Below are 23218 nucleotides of genomic sequence, written 5' to 3'. Positions count from 1 at the left end.
GACCCTCATTAACAGGAATTTTGAGTTTGTTTATCAGAGTTCATGTATTTGTTTTATTTTGTTATTTTTTCGACTGAAATCAGAAATATAACATAGTAACCTATATTTAGCTAATGTTCGTCTCGTAAAAAAAGGATACATGAAAACTGAAATGTACCATCTTTTTGATCATTTAAGCATGACAATCAAGTCTTATCTCGGACAGATAACTCTTGAGAAAGATTTGAGATTAGTGCAGTCCTCTACATTCTAAATTCGCTTAGTATGTAGATTGATTAACTCCTCTACAAGCAGCTTCATTTTTTACCATAAAAACATTCAAATCGCTATAACTTTTTTGTTTCTCAATATTTTTGTGCCATTTTTTAAAAAGTTCTCAAAAAACTCTCCTATTTTCAGATTTGTATGGATTTGAAGATATATCGACGTTCCTTGGGGGACCGACATTCCTCTTATAAAATTTTTTGGCCACCATTTTGTTTTGGTCAATTTATCAAAAAATAGAATGTTAGCTGTACAATGTTAGATAATGAGGAGTTTCTCCGCAAAAAAATCATACAAATCGGTTGAGTCGTCTTAAAAAATCTTGAAATTAGAATATGGTGTGTTATGAAGTTTTCAAGATCCTCCTTCGGCCAGAGTGGTATCACAAACAAAAATGCTCGTATCTCAAAATTGGTTGCACCAAATCGTTTCATTTCTTCAGACATCATCCACAGACTCGTATTAAATTGTTTCAAAAAATGAACAACCGAACACGAGAAAAAAAAATATTACCGTGGGCTATGGCTACGCTTCGGTCCCCCAAGGAATTTGGGAATATCACTGGATTCAGACGACCAATGAATGAAATCGACACTTATTTCAAAAATAGAAGTGTAAAAACTTGTAAACAAACGGTGCTCACAAAAAAAAATATCGCAATATGAATACTTTTTGTTGTATAAAATTGATGGTGCTAGTAGAGGGATAAATATACACGCAGAACGTATTTTCATTTCTAGCCATTTTTATGATTAATACTTGTTGTTTTCAAGTCACTTTTTGGTCACTATTTGGTCACTTTTTTCATCATTTTGGTCACTAAAGTCACTATTATTTTGCTGTCTGACTGCTACCAGCCCTGATCTTAATATCTTATCTATTCTGCAATGGCATGTAGTTTCTGCAGTGCGAGGCACTCTGTTTTTCTTGGGGATGGTACACAAATTATGTTACGCTAAATTTGAACTTTTTCGACCCCCTCCCCCCCTGTCACACTTTTTGTATGAGTCCTCCGAAAATTTTGTAAGGCTTGTAACGCTTGGCTCGACCCCCCCCCCCTTGGAGCGTGACGTAATTTGTGCATGACCCCTTGTGATGGTGGTGGGAAACTAATACCCTCTTCATTATTTCAGCGCTTTTGTGTGTATAGGTGCCTTTCGGCCGGAGAATTGATACGAAGAGCGTGTGAAAGGCGACTGCATCTTAGACACAAGAATGTCGTTAGTGAAATCAGATCACTGATTGATGTCGTAGGCTTTAGGATTAAAACATATTCTTGTGTTTGACCAGACATTACTTCTAAAATATGGTATCGGAAATATTTCACTAATAGAAATTTTTTTGATTAGCAATTTAATAAGCATCGCCTACAACTTACGTATTGGGGGTCACGGTGGCACTACAATCAGTACGAAATATATTATGTAGGAGGAGAAATGGGGCAAAATAGATCAACAATAGCGATTCGTGATTTGGAACGGTGCCATATAACTATATTGTATAAAATGATTTTTATTAAACTTTAAAATATCCAGATTTCACAACACTTCTGTTTCAGGTACATGAAGACAAGAGAGGTATCCATTCTTCTGCGTAGATAATATATGAACTTGTTTTTGAAATGAAAAGGTGCACTTTAACACACAACTAACAACATAATTTAGCATACTTATTAATTGTTCCGCGTTAAGGGCGAAAAATAGCCAAGGAGGAAAATAATAATTAATTCCTTGAATTTCCAGATCTAATTATTATTTTTCATTTAAAAATTAAAAAGAATAAACAGTTGAATACGTACTTAGCTATTAGATTAATGTAATAAAATGAACATATTTTCATTTATATCAAATCACTAGACCTCTACTACAATAATTTGCTTTCAATTCTCAATCCTCAGGCTCATTTTCATTCCAACGGAAAAACATGATATTCATACCATTTCTTCTACAATTATATACAGGTATTCGGAATTTCAGTATTTATACTGTTAGATCACCACGTTGGAAGATGTTTGTGCAATGTTCTTCATACAACAAAATATTGGATTTTAAATAGCTGTTTCAGGCATATTAAGCTTTTCAACTCGCGTATTGTATGGACAAATGGGACTCGATGGCCATATTATATCAATAATTACTATTATTTAATTTCTATAAAATTGGTATTTTATTTATAGAAGGATAAATTATTTATTTTTTGAGTTATTATTTAGTCAGTTCTGCATCACTATATATATAAAACATCGCCACAACATTTAGCCAATTTAATTGGATCATGGCTGCCGTCCTTTATCTTCGGCAACAAAGCACGTTTTTGAGATTTAGTTGCGCCTTGTTAATCTTCCACTGCGTTCCACGCCTCAATCTTCCAACACAACTTGACGCGAACTTCGTTTCACAAAATTATTATTTCGATTTCAGGCTACATGGACTTCGTCAACTTCCAGCTTTAGTAATTTTTCATATACTTGGCTCGGCGTATTATATAATATAATGTTATATTATTTTATGTTGTTATTTTATGTTGTTTTGTTTTATATTATATTATATTAAAGATTGATATATGATATTATGATATGTTAAATATTATTATATTATAATATGTCAAATTATTTTTATTTTATTGAATTATATTGTTCTATATTATTTCATATTATACCATATACTATATAACATATGTACTATATAGACAATATACTGGAAAGAGACGTAGCATCCGAGCATCATCGAAGTTGCAACTGAAGTGGAGTTACTAAATGTGGCGTGAACTCGTGTTTAAAGGATTGTTATATGTAATTATTACTATATACCCTGTCCACCGCTTCAGCCATTTTCAGGATACTGGGTCGGCGGATTATAAATACTATATTATATTATATTATGTTTCATTATAGTATTTTATTTTTCTTCATATTATATTATTATTTTTATACCTTACTATATACTATATAACACTGACGATATACTGGGAAGGGAGGGAGCATCAGGGCATCATTGAAGTTACAACTGGACAATGAAGTGGAGTACCAATCGGAGTCAGGAGGAAGAATGTTAGTCGCTCGCGATAAATATTTTTCTCTCCAACAGTTGTAATCAATTTGACGCGCCCTTCTTCTAACAAACCATCCCGTGGAAAGCTCGACAAGTACTGCAAATTCCAATGCTCAATCTGTTGGATCATACTGTTGGAAGGAGATTCTCTACTTCCCGCGGGTTTCGCGTGAGTGTTTCTGCTTACGGGTCCGCCACCCCCCTTTTGGCCCTTCATACAGCAGTATGTTGAAATCAAATTGGTAATGAAATTTGACCTTACTGTTGAGTGGAACCGCAAGCAGAGCAAGACTCAAGCAAGGATGGTGGCTACCTACATACATACATACATAGCTTTATTTTTAGGAAAGTTGTAGATTTTAACGAGATGAACAAGTTTGCTGAAGACAGTTTTTGTGTAGAGCTATCAGATTTTGAGATAAATAGTTTTGCATTGTTCGTCGAAAATCACACTTTAGATAAACCGTTATAACTTATAAACTCGTGATTGAAAAAAATATTTAAAAATATATGTTAAAATTCATGTTATGTCTGATATTCTGTGAAAGTTTCATTCAAATCGGTTTACAAATAACTGATATCTAGCTTACCAAAATTGATAATTTTGCATGGAAAATTGAAAAAGTTGCAAATGTTTTATCCAATACAGCAGCTCTTTATTGTTCTGATTGTAAACATTTAAATTTACATTTTTCTTCATAATTGATGACCCACCCTTATATACATACAACAATCCATACTGGCGACGTCCAACGTATGCGGGTGCGTTGTTTCATTCGTCCATAATTAAACAGAAACATTTTCCGTTCCGCTTCGTACGTTCTCTGGAGCATAATCTCCAGTCCAAACGCGTCGTTGTCTCGCCTTTTCGTCATCCGGTTGCATCTGGTGCCTGTAGGCCTGTTGCCGAGACGTTACGATTGCGATTCGGCTTTATCAATGAAAATCGCTCATTCAACAATCGTTATTGACTTTGTTCCGTTTGTTAGAAGCGGGTTTTTCAAATTTTAAAACACTATTACGCAAAGTTATTCATTGGAGTATATACTCACCTATAAATTCTCACCTTTGCACGATTGTTGTATGTGCTCTGTTCTCTGTGTATTCAGTACCTAACGCACCTCTAGGCCTAAGGCGCTTTCCATGGCCCCTACCCACTCTTATTTGTGCCTAATGCATATAATTTACCATCCTTTGAGTGGTAAAGTTCTCACTTTTACTCTTGACATTACGTTCCCATTGGAACAGAGTCTGCTTCTTAGATAAGTGTTATATCGCGGACAACCAGAATGTACGTATAATGAAATCACCCTTTGCGTTATGTGATGCTTATTTGTGCAAAGTTTTTCGTATGAGATGTCGTCAAAAGGCTTTATACAAGTACACAAGTGGAGGTGATTTGTGTTAATTTTTATATGGTGAAAAATGGTATACAGTGTGAGTGAGATTTTTTCGCGAACTAATCTGTAATCTTATACGATTTTATTTATGTAAACAAAGTAGATTCGACAAGATTGACTAGATTTATTTTGTACGAAACCAAAAGTGCAAATGAACTCAAAAAGTACAATTTTATGCGATGAAACTTCCCGACTAAGGGTGCATAACAAAATTATATCAGCACATGTTATTATGTTATAAGGTTTTTTCGAACATAAGTTGTTACAAATTTGATGCAGTATGTTGTTAATATAACTAAAATTATAACAAAAAGTGTATGAATCGTAACATAAACATAACAAAATGTGTTTTAATTCTATCAAAAACATATCAATCCAAGTTATAATGTTTGATACATAGTATCAAAATAATAATACTGTCTAATATACGGGGTAACTCATTCACTAACAAGCTTTTTGATAAATTATATGACCATTCAAACAAAGCATGATATTTGCCGCAATTGACAGACAAATATATGATTTCTCGATTACTTTTTCAAATCGACGTAAGTAATTTCCATACGGTTTTGAGAAAATAAATTCACAACATTCTAAAACTGTTTTAAAATGAACCACCTTTTTAACATTTTTTCGCCGTGTACATGTATGCTCAAATTTTGCATACAAACATTTTCTCAGAAGCATGTCACAATTTTTAGCTACAGGCCTCCAAACTTGTATGGAACACTGTTTTCATAGAAGTTTTTCTTAAAAGCCTCTAAATTCGACATCTTGAATGCTATCAAGGGGAAAACTCATTCCACTACTTTAAATCAAGATGGCGTCAAAATCCAAGATCGACGCCAGATTTTATCACTAAAAATAATACTCTTAATGTTCACTTGGTTTGAATAAAACACCAACGATTGAAAACTTTTTTCTTTGTTGTACAAAACATAATGTTTGCATTGATTGCACTCGCCATATTCGTCAAAATCGTACACAGTTCGAACGAAACGTGTAAATTTCTGAGACATATAATGCACATAATTGGAGCGTGGAATATCATGGATATTTACATGATATGTCATATAAACTTTAATTATATGTCATGTAATCCAACAGGATCCGGTGTGATTACATGACATATAACACATTTTTACATGATTTCAGACTAAAATTTACATCATGTTTACGTCGCATAAATGAAGTTTACATGACGTGTAATCTTCGATATTTTTAACTGTGTACCTACACTCTTCCCAGTCCTTTCCCAGAAACAATTCCGGGCAATTCCCCAACGCTTTCACAAATTTGACAATGTTTAAAGTTACAGGTTGGAATCCGCATGATTAAAGGGAAACTTCTGGTCGGTTCTCATTGGCTTTTGATATTCATCGATTCTTAGGTTTGACTGCCCACCATTGCCAATTTCAATAATTTCAATTAAAACTAAGCTAAAACTAAACTAAGCAAAAGGAATGCATTTATCAGTTCACGAGAGGAAACTTCAGCCATCCTAATATTTAGTTATTGAGTCTGCTATTTCAATGCAATGCTTACTGTGGTTCATTTGTTCTATGCGGGGATTGCTCACTGCGGGGATTGCTTTCCGCGAAGGAATCCAAATTTTTAAATTTCCCCGCAATACTGATCTCAGAATTCAAAACGAGTGGTGCGCTAATGGTGAAAAATCGATTTTTCTAACAAAATTCAAGATGGCGATCAAATTCAAAATGGCCGCCAAATTTTGTTTAACTTCAAATCAAAGCTATATCCTTTCTCTATACGATACCACTAAGTTTACTATGTGTTTCAAGGGAAATATGAGACATATAACGTGAAGAAATACCCAAGATTTATCAAAATATTGACTTTTCCGCAAACTATTTAGCTAGCTGGCGTACGAGGGCCCCACCAATTTAAGAAAACCGAAAGGACCACCGTTTGAGCTAATGGCTTTCAGTCTTAAATAAAACTCAAAAACGGATTTTGCTTACACCCGACGTTTCGGACACATGTTCTTCTTCTTTCTGGCGTTACGTCCCAACTGGGACATAGCCTGCTTCTCAGACTTAGCCTGCTTCTCAGAGAATCTTATGACCACTTCCACAGTTATTAACTGAGAGCTTTCTTTACCGAATGACCACTTTTGCATGTGTATATATCGTGTGGCAGGTACGAAGATACTTGTATGCCCTGGGAATCGAGAAAATTTCCTTTACGAAAAGATCCTCGACCAGTGGGATTCGAACCCACGACCCTCAGCATGGTCATGCTGAATAGCTGCGCGTTTACCGCTACGGCTATCTGGGTTCCGGACATATGTATTGTGCCTTTTCAAGGATTAGCTGTGTTCCGTTTTATCGTTTGCCCACAGCATAGGCAACATTTGTCCAACAGCATAAAACTAATTCCCCGTTCGGGTACTATACGGGAGTAAAAATTCGAAAACGATCCGGGTCGCAGAACTGAAAACGCAGTTGCCTGTTTTGGCGCCACTTTTACTCTTGTAACTGCACAATACATGTGTTCGAAACGTTGGATGTAAGCAAAATCTTTGTTTTGTCGACAACTAGCGATCAGTGACATAAAACTGGAATTCTAACGATGGGTGCCGATGGCGGCCTGGTTTCAGCGAGAATTGTTCATGAGTTTTTACTTTGAGGTGATTAATTGGTACTAACAGGCTTCCGAATTCTCACTCACTCTCACGATAATGGATTGATCCCTCACAGCAATTTTCAGCGATTAGCTGCCTTGCGATTTTATCCGTCCACAAAACAAAGCGAAAATAGATAATTGCACATTTCCGCAGCTGTGAGAAGTTTGTTTTCTCTTTCTCCGATCCATGGAGAACTTTTCCTGTATCCATCGCCACAAGCAGCAGTTGCTTTTATGCATCAATTTAACCACTCCTTTCGTCCAGTAGGTGTGGTAGCATGGTTAGCGTGCACGCATCGCAGTTGTTTTTAGCAATGTTCTAGGTTCGAATCCCGTCGCCGGCAGTAGTTTTTGTTTATCCACATAGTGATAATTCTCGGGAGCAGTTGGTGAGCGAAAATATGATGGAGTGAAAAATAAATTATCCCCAGGGTGGAGTGATTTTCGGTTATCCGCCATTGTAGCTCCAGGGAAAATTAGAGTGAGCGATAAAAGATGTTCACGTGAGGAAGCGAAAAAAGCATTCTCCTTACGTGCGAAAAATCGTAGATTTCGCATCATTGATACGAAAATTCAGAAACCCTGGGTACTAACATTACAGTACCAAATATTTTTAACACTTCAGTCGTCGCGCTGTTGTATTTTGTACAACACTGCTGAAAAATGGTCGCTTTTCGTTCACAACAGCAGCGTGGTGGTTTTGACGGTGACAAACCGCGCAACGACTGAAAGGTTAATATTTTTCCATAGTAAATTCCATATCATTCGGGCCACTTTTAAGCTACTACAGGAAATTTTAAAAAAATCACGTAAAGCTTGTAAGGAAGATATGGGAGATTGGATTTTTAAACATTTTCGTCATTTGATGCTACGTATCGAAAGCCTTACCGATGGAAACTAAACGAGCACTGCATGTCCATTAGTGTGGGACAAAATTTAGATTCTCGCTCCAGTCCACTTTTTGAATTGCATTTAGGTCCCATAACAACTGTGCAAAATTTCAGCTCGATCGGAGAAACAATATTTTAGCGCCAGCCGTTCAAAGTTTGTATGGGATTTACTATGGGAAAACTTACTTTTGCAAAGAAAAATCGCCAGAGGTCGCCCAATGACTTCTATAAAAATTCTAAACACAAACCTCGATAGGTATTTCTACGATGAAGAATATTGCCGAAGACCGCGAAACAATCTGACACTTGTGGAAAAAGTTATTCAATGAAAACCTATTGGCAAGGCGACGTTGATTAACACGTAAAGGAATATCAATAATAACAAAATCGGGCAAAATTTCCGTGTAGTCTATGCTTAATAACTTTTTTCACAAGCATCGGATTGCTTTACGGTCTTCGGCAATGTTATTCATCGTAGAAATATTTATCGAGATCTGTGTTCAGATTTTTTATAGAAGTCAATGGGTGACCTCTGGCGATTTTTCATTGCAAAAGTAAGTTTTCCCATAGTAAAATTTGAACGGCTGGCGCTAAAATATAGTTTCTCCGATCGAGCTGAAACTTTGCACAGTTGTTATGGGACCTAAATGCAATCCAAAAAGTGGACTGGAGCGAGAATCTAAATTTTTCATATAACCGTGTCCCATGCTAATGTCCATGCCACTCCACAAATCGCTATAGTTTATCGACATCTCAGGCCCGCCTGCGTGTTCCTCTATTTATCAATATTAGTAAATATGAATTGCACCAGATCAGCTGTATATCTTGCACACTTGTTGAGATTGTTTCCGAGGATACCAAGCATATTATAGGATGACGATGGTCACGTCTCGACAATTATTATAGCTTGATATTCCACCGGCGTATGTCGATAAATGTGACTGCTGCTGCTGCCTAAAGTGCTGTGAGGAAACGCGTAGTAGTTTGAGCAGACAAGCGTCGTCACGCTGGGGCCGTAATTTCTTTGTTGATATTATCGTCCCTCATCAAGCGGCTCGTGCTGAATTGTTCTTTGTTTGTCGTTTAGCAATCAGTTAAGATGGCTAGTCATCCGATTCTGATTGTTTATCGCGAAAATTTGGCACCTTTGCAATTATGTGTCAGGAAGACTTGAGTGCTTATTTAAGTCCTTGAATAAAATTCCTTTTTATTATAAGGATTCGAAAAATAAATCCAATCTAGAGTAAAGGGTGAACGAATTGAAGCTACAAGAAGCTAGATTTCTACTGTAATGTTAGTTCATTCTAGAAGATTAATACTGTAATGCGATAATAGGTGGATGACTTTTGCCTACTGATATTTTCTTTTCTCTTTTCATTTGGAACAATTCGGGCAATTTTTAGTGTAGACATTTTTTGTTTGGTTCTACTCTGATCGTTTTGATAAAACCTTTTTCAACAATTAATCAATAGTTAAGCAATAGTAGTTAACGGTACAAGTTGCAGAATGATGACTTTTACAGCACGTGTCGTAGCGGGAAAAAGACGGGAATTTGACTTCACCGGGAAAAAGACGGGAAAACCGGGAATTTGAGATGGCCACCGGGAAAATTATTTTGAACAAACATTTTTAAGTTCTAAATCTAGAAGTTATTAAAAATAAGTAGTTAGGTTTGATTATATTGTTATAATGCTTTTATGATATTGAAAAAATAAGTTTCATTGAAATGTATAAAAAATTGATGATTCAATTTCTACTTTGCTACACTATACTTCTTAAAAACGTTCTCAAAAAAAAAAAAATATTTGATTGATTTTTTTCTTTTACTGATAGTACTAACTTTTTCTCTAACTTATGAGAATTTTGAATCAATGTTCAATGGCATCTTGTCGACAGTTTTTGCACTGAAACATATTGGATTCAAAAATTTCTTTAACTGCTGAATATTCATACCAATATAAATCTGGATTTTCTTTGAAACAATCATTTAAATCTGTCATTAGTTGACTAAGGACTGTTCATTTTATAAAGTGGACACCTTGTGAATGCATTATCTTTTTAATTTATCAATGAAATTTCAATCGCTTTTCTGCTCATCATTCGACTAGTATTGTACAAGGTTGTGATAATTAAAATTCTCTAAAATTATTAAATTTTACACGAATATGTAACAACGATTGAATCGGTCAATTTTTGGAGGTTATTAAAATCAATGATTGTTAGAAATTAGCTTTAATATTTTTTATTTTCAAAAAAGGGTTGTTCTTCGAAAGCATAATCAATCAGAAGTCTGATAGAAAAAATCAAGTTATTTTTGGAGCAACAATTTTATAGATATAATAAAATCATTTTTCCCCTATATTTTTTAGAGAAAAATATTTTAAATTTGAAGGGAATTGATATGAGTAGAATTTGTTGGTAAAAGTAAGTCCTGGGGGAAGTGCTAACATAGTATTAATATGAAAAATAACTTACGCCTCCATAGAGTTACTTATTTAGTCGCCACGTCACATTTAAAGCACAATAGAAACACAATTGCTTTATTCTTAGAAGACCTTTCAAAGTACATTGACAATCATCAAAATTGGCAACACTGCTGTGATAAAATCGATTTTATTTTCCATATATTATTTTCATAACATGTTATTCTGAGATTACCAATTGAAATATTCGGAGAAAACCGTTTACAATTTGCTGATGATCGATAAATATGCGTACATGATTTTAAAAGTATGAGACTTTTTAGTAAACCTACCATAAACAGAAGAAATTATACTTAAGACTGTGGTTTATACTCACGTTTTAGCTCTCGTTTATACATATATAGTTTCTTTAGTAATCCAAACTAGTTTTGAACACGCTTTTCTCTTTTGCTGGGAGTGAAAGGATGGTGTTTCAGCAGATTTGGCCATAAATGGGTAAATCACTGAAGTTACCTAATGTCAGAGAATTGTGGAATATAATTGATTTTTTTAAAGCTATACCTTAAAGTAAAGGATACAAACAAACAATTTGTTCAAAAAAATAGGATTTTTGATTTGCGAAAAATAATGTTAAACTTTGACGAAAAGCTTATCTTAGGACTTTTTGGAAAAACAAAGGCATTTTCTAAGATCTTATATTTTCATAGCATTAATAATAGTTTAATGATGCACAGAAAACCGATTACGATTTTATCAATAAATAAAAAGCTATTGCATAAACAAAGTGTCCACTTTATAAAATGAACAGTCCTTAATCTATTGAAAATTGAATAGGTAAGGTAGATGCTTCTACATTTGTGCCTGTTTTCTTCCCATGTCTATCTTAATTTTCCCGTGAAATTCTTCGACTTCGACACAAACACGTCAGAACACTTTAAGAACCTAACTGTGAAAGAATCAGGTAAACCTGTTTACTCGTTCCCAAACCATTTCGTGACATACAAACACCATTCCATTTTTATGTATATAGATTTTCTCCTTTATTTGCTTTAGAAAACACTTCATGACGAAAAAAGGATCAGGGATTGAAATCCGTTCAAATAGGAAGAAGAATTACTTGAGCACCTCGATGATTTATTTTTGCATCTGTAGTTTTTGTCGACCAAATCATTTGAAAGTTTGCAGTAAGGTGCACTTGAACAGCATATTGTTGGTAAATAGATTAATAGAAGTTTAGGCCTTCCTTAGCCTAGTGGTAAAGTCCGCGGCTACAAAGCAAAGCCATGCTGAAGGTGACTGGGTTTGATACCAGGTCGGTCCAAGATCCTCCTGTAATGAAAATTTTCTTAACTCCCCTGCCACAGGATGAACGAATGTGCTAAATAGGCAAAGAAAGTTCTCAGTTAATAGCTGTGGAAGTGCTCATAAGAACACTAAGCTGAGAAGTATGCTCTATCCTAGTGGGAGTGTGATGCAAAGAAGAAAAAAAATATTCAAAAAAAACCCTCTGCCGAAGTGAGTCAAAAGAACTATGATGCGTCCTATGAGCACAATTGAAAACCGGAAAAATTTTGATGAATATACTGGGAAAACCGGGAAAAAAGCGGAAATTTAAAAATGGAAATTTGGTGGCTACCCTTGACTATTCCCGCACTGCATACTTCAGTGCAAGAAAGTAGGCCGTTTCATGACAGATTGGCCTGATGAAAAACAGCCTATAACGATGAGAAATTGCAAAAAAGTTTTTTTTCTGTTTACATTGAGACACAATTTCATTTTCGTACAGGGTATTGTTTTCAGCCTGTTTCGCTGGTGAAAAGTAATTTTTTGGCCTATATTGATGCATGGGAAATTCTGCATGGAATCGATCAAAAAAGCTCTTTTTTTCTAATCACAGTACACAACTGAAAAGAAATGTCAGTTCAAACGGGAGTCGCCGTAGAAAATTTGTACAAGAAAACAACGAGAAATTTATTTAGCGATTCCTTTTCAGCAGCAAATCTGGCTTAAGTTGGTAGTAAACTAGCATCAAGACGTTCAAATCCTCACATGAATATCTCAGCAAAAAATATTGCGTTTGCGTCACACCGAAGCATAAATAGCCTTTTAAGTGAAATTTCATGCCAGCAAACGTATCAGACATTAGAAATAACGTAGGACAACACGTGTCAGGTCAAAGTACAAAAACGAAACCAATTGCCTGTCAAAAAAGACCACTAGCTAGCCTGGCCGTATTGCTATTTCATAACTTAAAGTTTTCATCGAAAGATTGATTTTTTTTTCATAAAATCTTCTTGTTTCAAATCCATTTATATTTGGTATTAGGTTTACCGCATGTGTTCCTACAATGCTAAAATTAATAAAAAATTTTAATTAAAAGCAATATAATGGAAATAATGACAATTTTCTTTAAAAATATCGCCTTTTTTAAATATAGACCTGAATTTTAAATATGCATGCATACTCTATCAATGTATTTTCTATATAAATAAAAATGGAGTGGTGTTTGTATGTCACGAGAACGGATGAACGGATTGGCGTCAGTTTTTCACAGTTGCACACGGCAAGTGATCCAACGTGTTCATGTGAGGGAAAAGTTCGGGAAAGTCTCCAGAATAATCGAGAAGACCGGGGAAGACTAATGTGTCTTTTTTATGGGGATTACATGATGTTTTACAACAGCCTACTTGATGGCAAGACGAAGTTTGCCGGGACCACTAGTTGCACATAATGAATGAAGCGTGCAAGACACAACATCATTTTGAGCCATGATATTTGAATTTGTTGACAAGATTTGCTCAAAAAGGATACTGGTTGCATTGGCTTTTGTATCGTCAAGGTCGGGGTAGTCTTAGCTGAGCTGTCACGTCCTGTCCTAGGAAATAACCTCAGACGAAACTCCCGAAGACGGTCTTCTTTTTTCCGTGATTGCTGAGTTTTTTTTATTCCACTTTGTGTATACGTACAACAATCATTCGCAAGGCGTTCAACCCTCACATGAACATCTTAGCAAAAAAAATATTACGTTTGCATTACACCGAAGCATAAATAGCCTTTTGAGTGAAATTTCATGCCAGTAGTTTTCTAAACACAAAATTTATCATCAACTTTGAAAAACTGCTGAGCTAATTGAAATTTTTAATAACAGTTTATTTTGAATACAATATTTTTCACTTTTGCAGAAATAAAAACGCCTGGCTGCATTTGACGTCTCGTGAGAGTGGAATCTGAGCTGCATATGACGTTGATATTTTTCCTCTACGTGTCGCGAGTCTCTCTCAGGTCAGGCCTATCCTCGCTGTCTGTCCCTTCAGACACACGAAAGCTTCCTTCACTAACCTGCGATAGATTTCAATAAGATCGATATCGTCCGCAAAGCCAAGGAGTATGTGCGACCGAGTGATGATAGTGCCGTTTCTCTGCACACAAGATCTCCTAATAGTACCCTCGAGTGCGAAGTTGAACAGCAAATTCGAAAGTGCGTCTTCTTGGTTCTATCCGACTAACGTCACAAACGAGGATGACACCTCATCTGCAGTCCGACTACTTGATTTGGAGCCATGCTACGTTGCACGTATCAGCCTAATAAGTTTCGCCAGAAAATCATGTTCGATCATTATCTTAAATAGCTCGTTTCTTTTTACTGAATCGTTAGCTGCCTTGAAATCATCATTCGCAAGGTCTAGCGGCCCTTACGAAAACCAGCCTAGTATTCACCAACGAAAGAATCCTCGAGCGGTCGCAGTCTGTCAAACAGGAAGCGCGACAGTATCTTGTACGCCAGATGACAATTATGATTATTGATAAAGAATTTCAAAATCGAGTCGGCCATTGTGACAACCATTTTTGGATTCAGACATGTTTCACCTTGAAATCACGAAGCCAGTGGTCAGGCGACATGACTGGCATACACTCCCGTGCATAAGTTTGGGTTCACCCCCTAAAAACATACAATAGTGTTTGAAAAGCATTTGAAAAGCAAAGAGTTATTCTTACTTCGTATGTATTTTTCCAAACACGTTTTTTGAATTTTGTATACTAAATTTTTACGTAAAGTTGTGACATTTTTCAAAAAACACACTGAAAAAACATTGCTAATTTCCTCAGCATTGGAGCGACCAAAATTTTAAAACAAGGTGTCATTAGAATCGTAATCTTATATTCTTTGAAGAGCACTCACGAAATTTATGCGGAATAATCTGAAAACTATTCAAAATCAATGAAACAGTCATTCAAGCCATCGTGCAAAAGTTTGGGTTCACCCCTCAGTATGGTATATCGTGCAAAAGTTTGGGTTCACCTGAACATACTTAAAACACGAAAAATCATGTGAAATCTCAAACCAATCATGTACGTGCCATTATTCGCGTTTGAAAATACTATGAATTATTAAAATCGGTTGAAAAATGGCAGAGATATTGACAAAAATGATTTGCGTGTGGCTCAGGTGAACCCAAACTTTTGCACGATTTGCATCATACTGAGAGGTGAACCCAAACTTTTGCACGATGACTTGAATGACTGTTTCATTGATTTTGAATAGTTTTCAGATCTTTCCGCAAACATTTCGTGAGTACTCTTTAAAGAATATAAGATAACGATACTAATGACCTTGTTTTAAAATTTCGGTCGATTCAATGCTGAGGAAATTAGGTATGTTTTTTCAGTGTGTTTTTTGAAAAATGTCACAACTTTGAGTGACCCCCCACTTTTGGGGCAAGTGGAAAGTAAGAAAACGTTTTTCAAAAACTTTTTCTGTACTTTTTTCTTTAATTTTACATAAAAATAAATTTCAGCATACTGCTTATATTTGGTGGGAGTCAAGTTAAAAAATATACACGACCTCATTTGTTTTAATTTAAAGTCTCTAGAATTTGAAGAATCTCAACTATGCGAAATCCATTACCGATTTGCCCCACGGTATCTCATACAAAATTCAAAAAATGTTTTTGGAAAAATACATACGAAGTAAGAATAACTCTTTACCTTTCGAATGCGGCTTAGAGAGTTTCGATTGGACGTGTAATCACAGAGATATGGACTGAACACTTTTGTATGTTTTTTAGATGGTGAACCCAAACTTATGCACGGGAGTGTAGGTAAAATAACAGACAGAAAAAATGTGAAAAAATAACTGAAAGTACTATGAAATAAGATAGGCCCAGTTCCAGTGAGAAGGTGAATCTGTTAAATATATGAAAAACCATAATAACTACAAAATGCTACAACTTAAATGCTCTATAACAACGCTTCTTTATTTGGTAGGCGGTATTTTCGATACCGCCCTCGATAATATTTTTCGTCAATACATTATCTTCGATTCCTGTCCCTTTATATGCTGGACAGAATCTAAAAACCTGCAATCGTCATCGGTGATACATGCATTCTGACGATGAATCGTTGCTCGCAATATATTTCCTTACCACACGGTTCGCGCACGCAATGCGGTTTTACCGGCTCTCACAACGATGACGTACAAAACATCTGAGAAGTGGGTGAAAATACAACTTCTACTGTTATACTACGCACGCCAATATATTTTTACACATTGGATGCGCTGAACTTATATATTTCACAGCCGTTCGTCTCTCTAACGTAATATTTTTTCCACTCAAATATGTTATTGCTGCACTTGAAGTTTTCAAGGTTGATGTGTAAAATTTAATAATTATTTGAGTAAAAAATAAGATGGAACGAGTCGGTAGTTGTTAGATTGCAAATAATGATACAGAACAATTTCCATGTGTAATTGAAAAATATCATACTAAAATTATTATTATTTACCAAGAATTTTTTTATGAGTAAGAATGTATTCAACCTTGTTGGATAGATCAAAACTTCTCCGCACAAGCCGATCGCATCCACAGAGCAAGCAAGATAAGCTTCTGTGATGATTCAGAGAAAGACAAGAGGCACTTTATAGCAACGAGCAGCGTGGCAATGCTGTTTCTGTTTCTCCTGCCGTTGTTGGTGCTGCCTGCCACTGTTTTTGTAGTGCAAGGCGGAACTATTTTGCGGTCATTAAACTCCCATACCGGTATATAGGCCTAGCATAAACTGCCGTAGACCGTTACGTAGAATATGCCTGTGGGCTGGTGTAGGAAACTGATACCTCTATTAGGCACCGGACAGTGTATGTGTTCACACATTTTCAAACATTCATAGGATAAGTTTCAAATTCAAACTTTGAATTGAATCATTTTTTTTTCGCAGAGATCCATTTACTTGAAGAAATTTTAACTCCAAGCATTTTGGGTATTTTTGTCATTTGAAAGGCCCAAATGCAATGGACCACCAGTTGTCCAACAGCGTTTTAGATGATTTTCCAAAGTCGTTTTTCTTCCAAGTAGATTTTTGTCACTTAACTACACTCCTTTTGCTTTTAACCCCCATATATAAGGTACCCCGAGGCAAGTGAGAATCCGGGGTAAGTGGGATATTCTGTCATAGCTTATACATTGAAGCCAGACCTCGAATTTTCAGGAGCACAAATCTACAGATGTATGATGTTAAATTTTCAGTATAAACGATTGTATGGTTCCGTAGATGTGTGCTCTTGAAAATTCGAGGTTTGGTTTCGATGCATCTTCACCTTAAGCTACATAACAAATCTTATGCATAATCAATGTTTACATTTGTTTCCATTTAATTTTCTAGAACGCATTTTTGTCTCCTGATCCCTCATGTGTTTCAGTATGCTGCAGTCCAGGAACCATGTGACTCTAATTTGGTCTTTTTTTTCTATTTTCAGCACCGACGGCACTGAGTCTCCTATAATAACGGAGAGTGATGCAGACACAGATAAACCTCGAGTAAAATACGGCGAACTAGTGATATTAGGGTATGTTATTTCGAATCTTTAAAATGTAGTGCTGTAAGGTAGTGATTTTTTTTATATTATTGACCGCAAATGATTACCAACATCCTCACTGTCGTAAAACTGATAGCCAATGATGACGAACCTATGTATCCTTATCCCAAAGTCTTGCGGCCTCATCTGCGGATGTAGTGTCAATAAGATGAACTGAATGTCTGAAGTGCTTCTGTTTTACGGTTAGGATCTCGGATTAGTGATGTCATAGTTTGAGGTTTTCATTTTTGCCAGTACTGGGGATTTTTTTATTTTCCGTACGGGTTTGGGCCGAAAGGTCTCAAATTTTCATGAAACTTTTTCCACAGGCAGGGCTCATCAATATATGAATAAAAAAAATTGAGAAAAATTCAGGGTCGCCTATTTTCCTGGAAAACTCAGTTGGATTTTTTTGTTTTCTCCTGACACTACTTACTTTGAAAAATCATAACTCAAGAACGAAGCATCATAGAAACAAAGCTTTTTTTATGAAAATGAAAGCAAATTTTCTCAGGAATAAAAAAAATATTAAATGGAAAAAGTTTTCCACAAAATTTTCCACCGTTGAGAAAATTCGTAAAGAAAAGCCGGAAAAACTATGCTCCAACTCGTGGAAAATTTAAAAAAAAAAATTTTTGAGAAGATAATTTCATAAGCTCTAATCGCTGAAATTTTTGAAATGTACTTTTTTTTCGTTTTTGTTAATATTTTTTTTATTCCTGAGAAAATTTGCTTTCATTTTTATAAAAAAAACTTTGTTTCTACGATGCTTCTTTCTTGAGTTATGATTTTTCAAAGAAAAGGCTCAAAATGGCACATTTGCACATTTTTTACAAAATTGGCCATAACTCAAATACCAAAAAAAAAAAGTACTTTCCAAAAATTTCAGCGATTAAAGCTCATAAAATTATCTTCTCAAAAATATTTTTTTGAAAATTTTCCACGAGTTGGAGCATAGTTTTTCCGGCTTTTCCTTACAAATTTTCTCAACGGTGGAAAATTTTGTTAAAAAAAATCATTTTCATAAAAAAAAACTTTGTTTCTACGACGCTTCGTTCTTGAGTTAGGATTTTTCAAAGTAAGTAGTGTCAGGAGAAAACAAAAAAAATCCAACTGAGTTTTCCGGGAAAATAGGCGACCCTGAATTTTTCTCAATTTTTTTTTATTCATATATATATTCATGTATGGAAAAAGTTTCATGAAAATCTGAGACCCTTCGACCCACTTTGTACGGAAATAAAAAAAATCCCCAGTACTATTATTTTTACGTTGTCCAGCACACCTATTTTATTTATTTTTAATACAACGATTTTATCTGATGATTGATATTCTAGTATGTATGTATGAAAGGCCACATTTTCTTAGTTGAGTGGTTAGAGTCCGCGGCTACAAAGCAAAGTAATGCTGAAGGTGTCTGGGTTCTATTCCCGGTCAGTCCATGATTTTTTCGTAAAGGATATTTCATTCTTCTTCTTCTTTCTGGCATTACGTCCCTACTGGGACAAAGCCTGCTTCTCAGCTTAGTGTTCTTATGAGCACTTCCACAGTTATTAACTGAGAGCTTACTGTGCCAATGACCATTTTTGCATGCATATATCGTGTGGCAGGTACGAAGATACTCTATGCCCTGGGAAGTCGAGAAAATTTCCAACCCGAAAAGATCCTCGACCGGTGGGATTCGAACCCACGACCCTCAGCTTGCTGAATAGCTGCGGGTTCCGACGTGTTTGTGTGTATAAAAGTTCCATGATATTCACCGGGAATGTCGGAAAAATTAGAGTGAACGGAACTGTCATTTTATATGGGACGATTCGTAGCGGTTTTCAACAGCCTACTTGATGGCAAGACGAAGTTTGCCGGGACCACTAGTTTCACATAAACATTATGAGCCTGGAATAAAAAAGGTCCATTTTTGATTAATAAGAACATCTCTTTAAAAAATATAATTCAACACAATTTTAACGACTTTTTTGTGGTTCCTATTCCTTTTAACTTTTTTTTACAAAATATATAATACATGAACCAAGGTATCTAAGAGGAAGGTAGTTCAATCTGTCAGAATATTGCATCCGCCATGTTGAAATATCAGGTGACAACTGGCGAGTTTATTTTGTTTAGAGGATGGTAGAAAACAGCTATGTCTCACACACTTTGCATGAATGTTTGGCTTGGTTTAAATAACTAATTATTGGGTTATGTTCTTTGATTGTCACAAAAGGAAACACAAATTCCACTTAGAAATAAGGAAGAAACCGACTCTAGTCATCTTTGAAGTCAACTGATTACTCATGCTGACGACGATGAAGACGATGATCTTAAACTCTTGATCCGTCCTAAAAACGTGAGGAGAAGGCGATTTCAACGCACTCGCGATCCTGATATGATATTTATTTGTTAGGATTTGCAAAAAGAAATCAAGAAACGTTTTTCACAATAAAGAAACAAAAATTTTGTAAATAAAATTTCTCAATTGAACGCTGGCTCTAAGCCCTTTTGGAAATGATCTAAGATTTTGAAAAAAAAAAACTCAGAAGCCATTACCAGCATTGAAAGAGGAAAACAAATTATTACTAACTAATTAAAAACTAATTCAATTTTTGCCAATGAACAGTTCATGAATCCGACCATTTATCAACTTTTACGTGTAACAAATTTGATCCATTCCAACAAATCTGAAGGCTATTCTACTCGTCTTGCTAGAAAAAAGCATTCGACAGACTTTGGCATGAAGGCTTGATCGTAAAATTAAAAAACTTTCATTTTCCAACATACATTGTTAGAATAATTCAATGTTATCTGCCAAATCGTACACTTCAGGTTAATTATCATAACTCCAGTTCTGAAAGACTTCCTGTAATAGCTGGTTTTACTCAAGGCAGCATTTTGGGACCAATATTATACAATATTTTCACATCTGACTTACCTGAGTTACCTCAGGGATGTCAAAAATCCTTGTTTGCGGATGACACAGGCCTCTCCGCCAAAGGACGAAGTCTGCGTGTCATTTGTAGTCGATTGCAAAAAAGTTTGGATATTTTTTCTTCATACTTGCAAAAATAGAAGGTTTCTCCTAATGCTTCCAAAACGCAACTAAAAATATTCCCATATAAACCAAAAGCTCTTTATTTGAAACCTTCAAGTAGGCATGAATTTAAGTATCTAGGGCTCATGATACATTAGAATTGAACTTTCAAAAATCACATTGAGGGCATTCAAGCCAAAAGTAATGAACATGTAAAATGTCTCTATCCCCTTATTAATAGAAAAACAAAACTTTGTCTTAAGAACAAGCGTTTAATCGTCAAACAAATTTTCAGGCCAGCCATGTGATATGCTGTACCAATATGGACTAGCTGTTGTAATACCACACGGGTAAAAATGTGGCACTCAAAACAAGCAGAAAAGGTCATGATTTTAGGAGGAAGGTGTATTTTCATGTTATGAAAATACACCATGACCGAAAGTCATGAAATCATGAATCTTTTTAGCGTAACGCCAGCTGTACGTTACGTTTCCAAAGTGTATATTCAAATCATCAAATCATTAACTATGTATGCTGGAACTATGAATAAAATTCATGAAAACATGAACACTATTCATGGATTTAGATACCTGTCATTTATGATTCCAGTTTTGGCGATGAAAAGTGGAAATTTGAGTCATGAAATCATGAAGCAGGATCATGAAATCATGAACTAATTTCAAATGTCAATTATGATCCCAGTATATTTGTCATAGGTAAACAAATAACATGAAGATGTATTTTGTGCCAGTAGTTTCGGAATAAACTGTGAGAAGAGTCAACAAGTGCCACATCTTGGGCAGGAACGCGAACATCCGGTGGTTATGTTTGCACGCAAAATGTCAGTTCAAACATCAATGAATTGGCACATCGTCCCTGGGCTGCAAAATGCGATGGAAAAATCCTAAACGACTCTGCAGGCGTGTAGAGTGGTAAAGATCAGCCGGCTGCCGAAGTTTTGTGTGAGCTACTCTATTGTAAGATGTGGAGAATGCATCACATCCGAACATTGAAAATCGCCGACGAATTTGTCAAGCAAAACCTTCGTCAATCATTGCCCGGTATGGAATAATCTGTGTGAAAGCTGGCAAGTACATTTTCGCACATCTAATAGCACCGACAGTTTAATTGGGTTATCGGTAATATCATCGATAAGATGGCAAAGTTCTGACGAGCATGGTATTCAAATTAACTTCTTCCGTAAACAAAACTTATTCATAATTTCACTTAAAAAAAAACACTACCGATCGCAAAATACGTGTTGACTTAAATGAAAAAAAGTGACAGTTGGATTTATGTAACGCCCTGAGCACACAACTTCTTGATTAATAGCCATGGTTTCATGACTTGTAGTCATGATATCATGAAACATGAAATTTTATGATTTCATGACTTTTTGTTCATGATTCCGGCAACGGATATTTTTCCGTGCAGGAAGAAAGCTCTGCAGAGAATTCAAAATAAAATTTTGAAAATGATTCTGAAGCTTCCTCGTTGGCATAGTACCAATGAGTTATATAGAATATCCAATGTTGAAACATTAGAACAAATAAATACATAAATAAATAAATAAATACCGGCGCCGGATGCATCCGAATGCAGGTCAATTTGGGATGAGGAGGAAATGGAGGAAGGCCTCTATTATGTACTTTGCCTTTGAAGCCATAAGAAAAATTTACTTAAATTTAAGTTCATTCAGCCCAAGCTTGAGAATAATGCATTTTTCCAAATTTGGCTTATTGGGCCAAACTACCCCTATTAGGTAGGTGCTGCTCTTTCTGTTCATGACAACATTGGTGGGGAAGAGAGCGAATACCGAGAGATTTTGGGTTGAGAGAATAATCGATCTACTTATTTTTGGGTAGAATCAATTCAAAAATTAGGTTAACTGGTTCTACCGTGTACCAGAAACATAAATGCTCATTACTCAAAGACGGCTGCACCAAATTGCTTCATTTTTTTCGCAACATACTCTCATTAATGTATGGTTCTGAGGAGTGGATATCCTAATACGATAAAAATTCTGTAGCCATAGATATTCACGTGGGTTATGGCTACGCGTCGGTTCCCCAAGGAATTTTGGAATATCTCCGATTCTAGATGACCAATAATCAACATCGATACAGATTCTAAAATTAAAAGAGTGTTTTGAGAGCTTGTGAAAAACGATGCAAATATAATCAGAAACAAAAAAGTTATCGCGATTTGAATATATTTTTACGGTAAAAAAATGAAGCTGCCGGTAGAGGGGTTAAAGGAAGCCGTTGAGTTCTCTGCTCTTCCAAAAAAACACTGGGGTTTTGGAAAATGGAAAAAGATTGAATAACAGGGTTCATCTTGGTAAACAACACACTTAGAGTAAAGGTGGGGTTCAAGATCGACACAAGTGGTATAATTAAAATTTTCAGAAAAACAATAGCAGTTGAAAAGAAATAAGCGAACCTTCAACAAATTTATAGCTAGAATTTTGCGGAACAAACTTATGTCAAAATATTTACTCATTTTTAGTTATAACAGTTTTAAAAATGGATTGTCTAAAACGAACTTTTGCCCCACCGGTGGGGCAAGGGTTCGACTCTGGTGTAGGGCAATAGTTTGCTGGTCGAAACGCAGAATATCGACACTTTCATGACAGACATAGTTCATACCAGCCATAAACCTATGTTTACAGAA

At 35.5% G+C, this 23218-nt stretch overlaps 1 protein-coding gene across 4 annotated transcripts in view; it reads left to right on the top strand.

Moving 5' to 3' along the window:
* LOC5574577 (protein pellino) overlaps positions 1-23218 on the top strand; it is a 127695-nt gene that overhangs the window by 43490 nt on the left and 60987 nt on the right. For all 4 annotated transcript variants that reach the window (XM_021853746.1, XM_021853729.1, XM_021853735.1 and 1 more), the window contains exon 3: positions 17425-17514. In XM_021853746.1, the coding sequence (XP_021709438.1) occupies positions 17425-17514 (90 nt within the window). The remainder of the gene's footprint in view (positions 1-17424; positions 17515-23218) is intronic.

This window comes from Aedes aegypti, chromosome 1 (assembly GCF_002204515.2).
Source record: "Aedes aegypti strain LVP_AGWG chromosome 1, AaegL5.0 Primary Assembly, whole genome shotgun sequence".
Lineage (NCBI taxonomy): Eukaryota > Metazoa > Arthropoda > Insecta > Diptera > Culicidae > Aedes > Aedes aegypti.
This window is presented reverse-complemented; position numbering and strand designations above follow the sequence as displayed.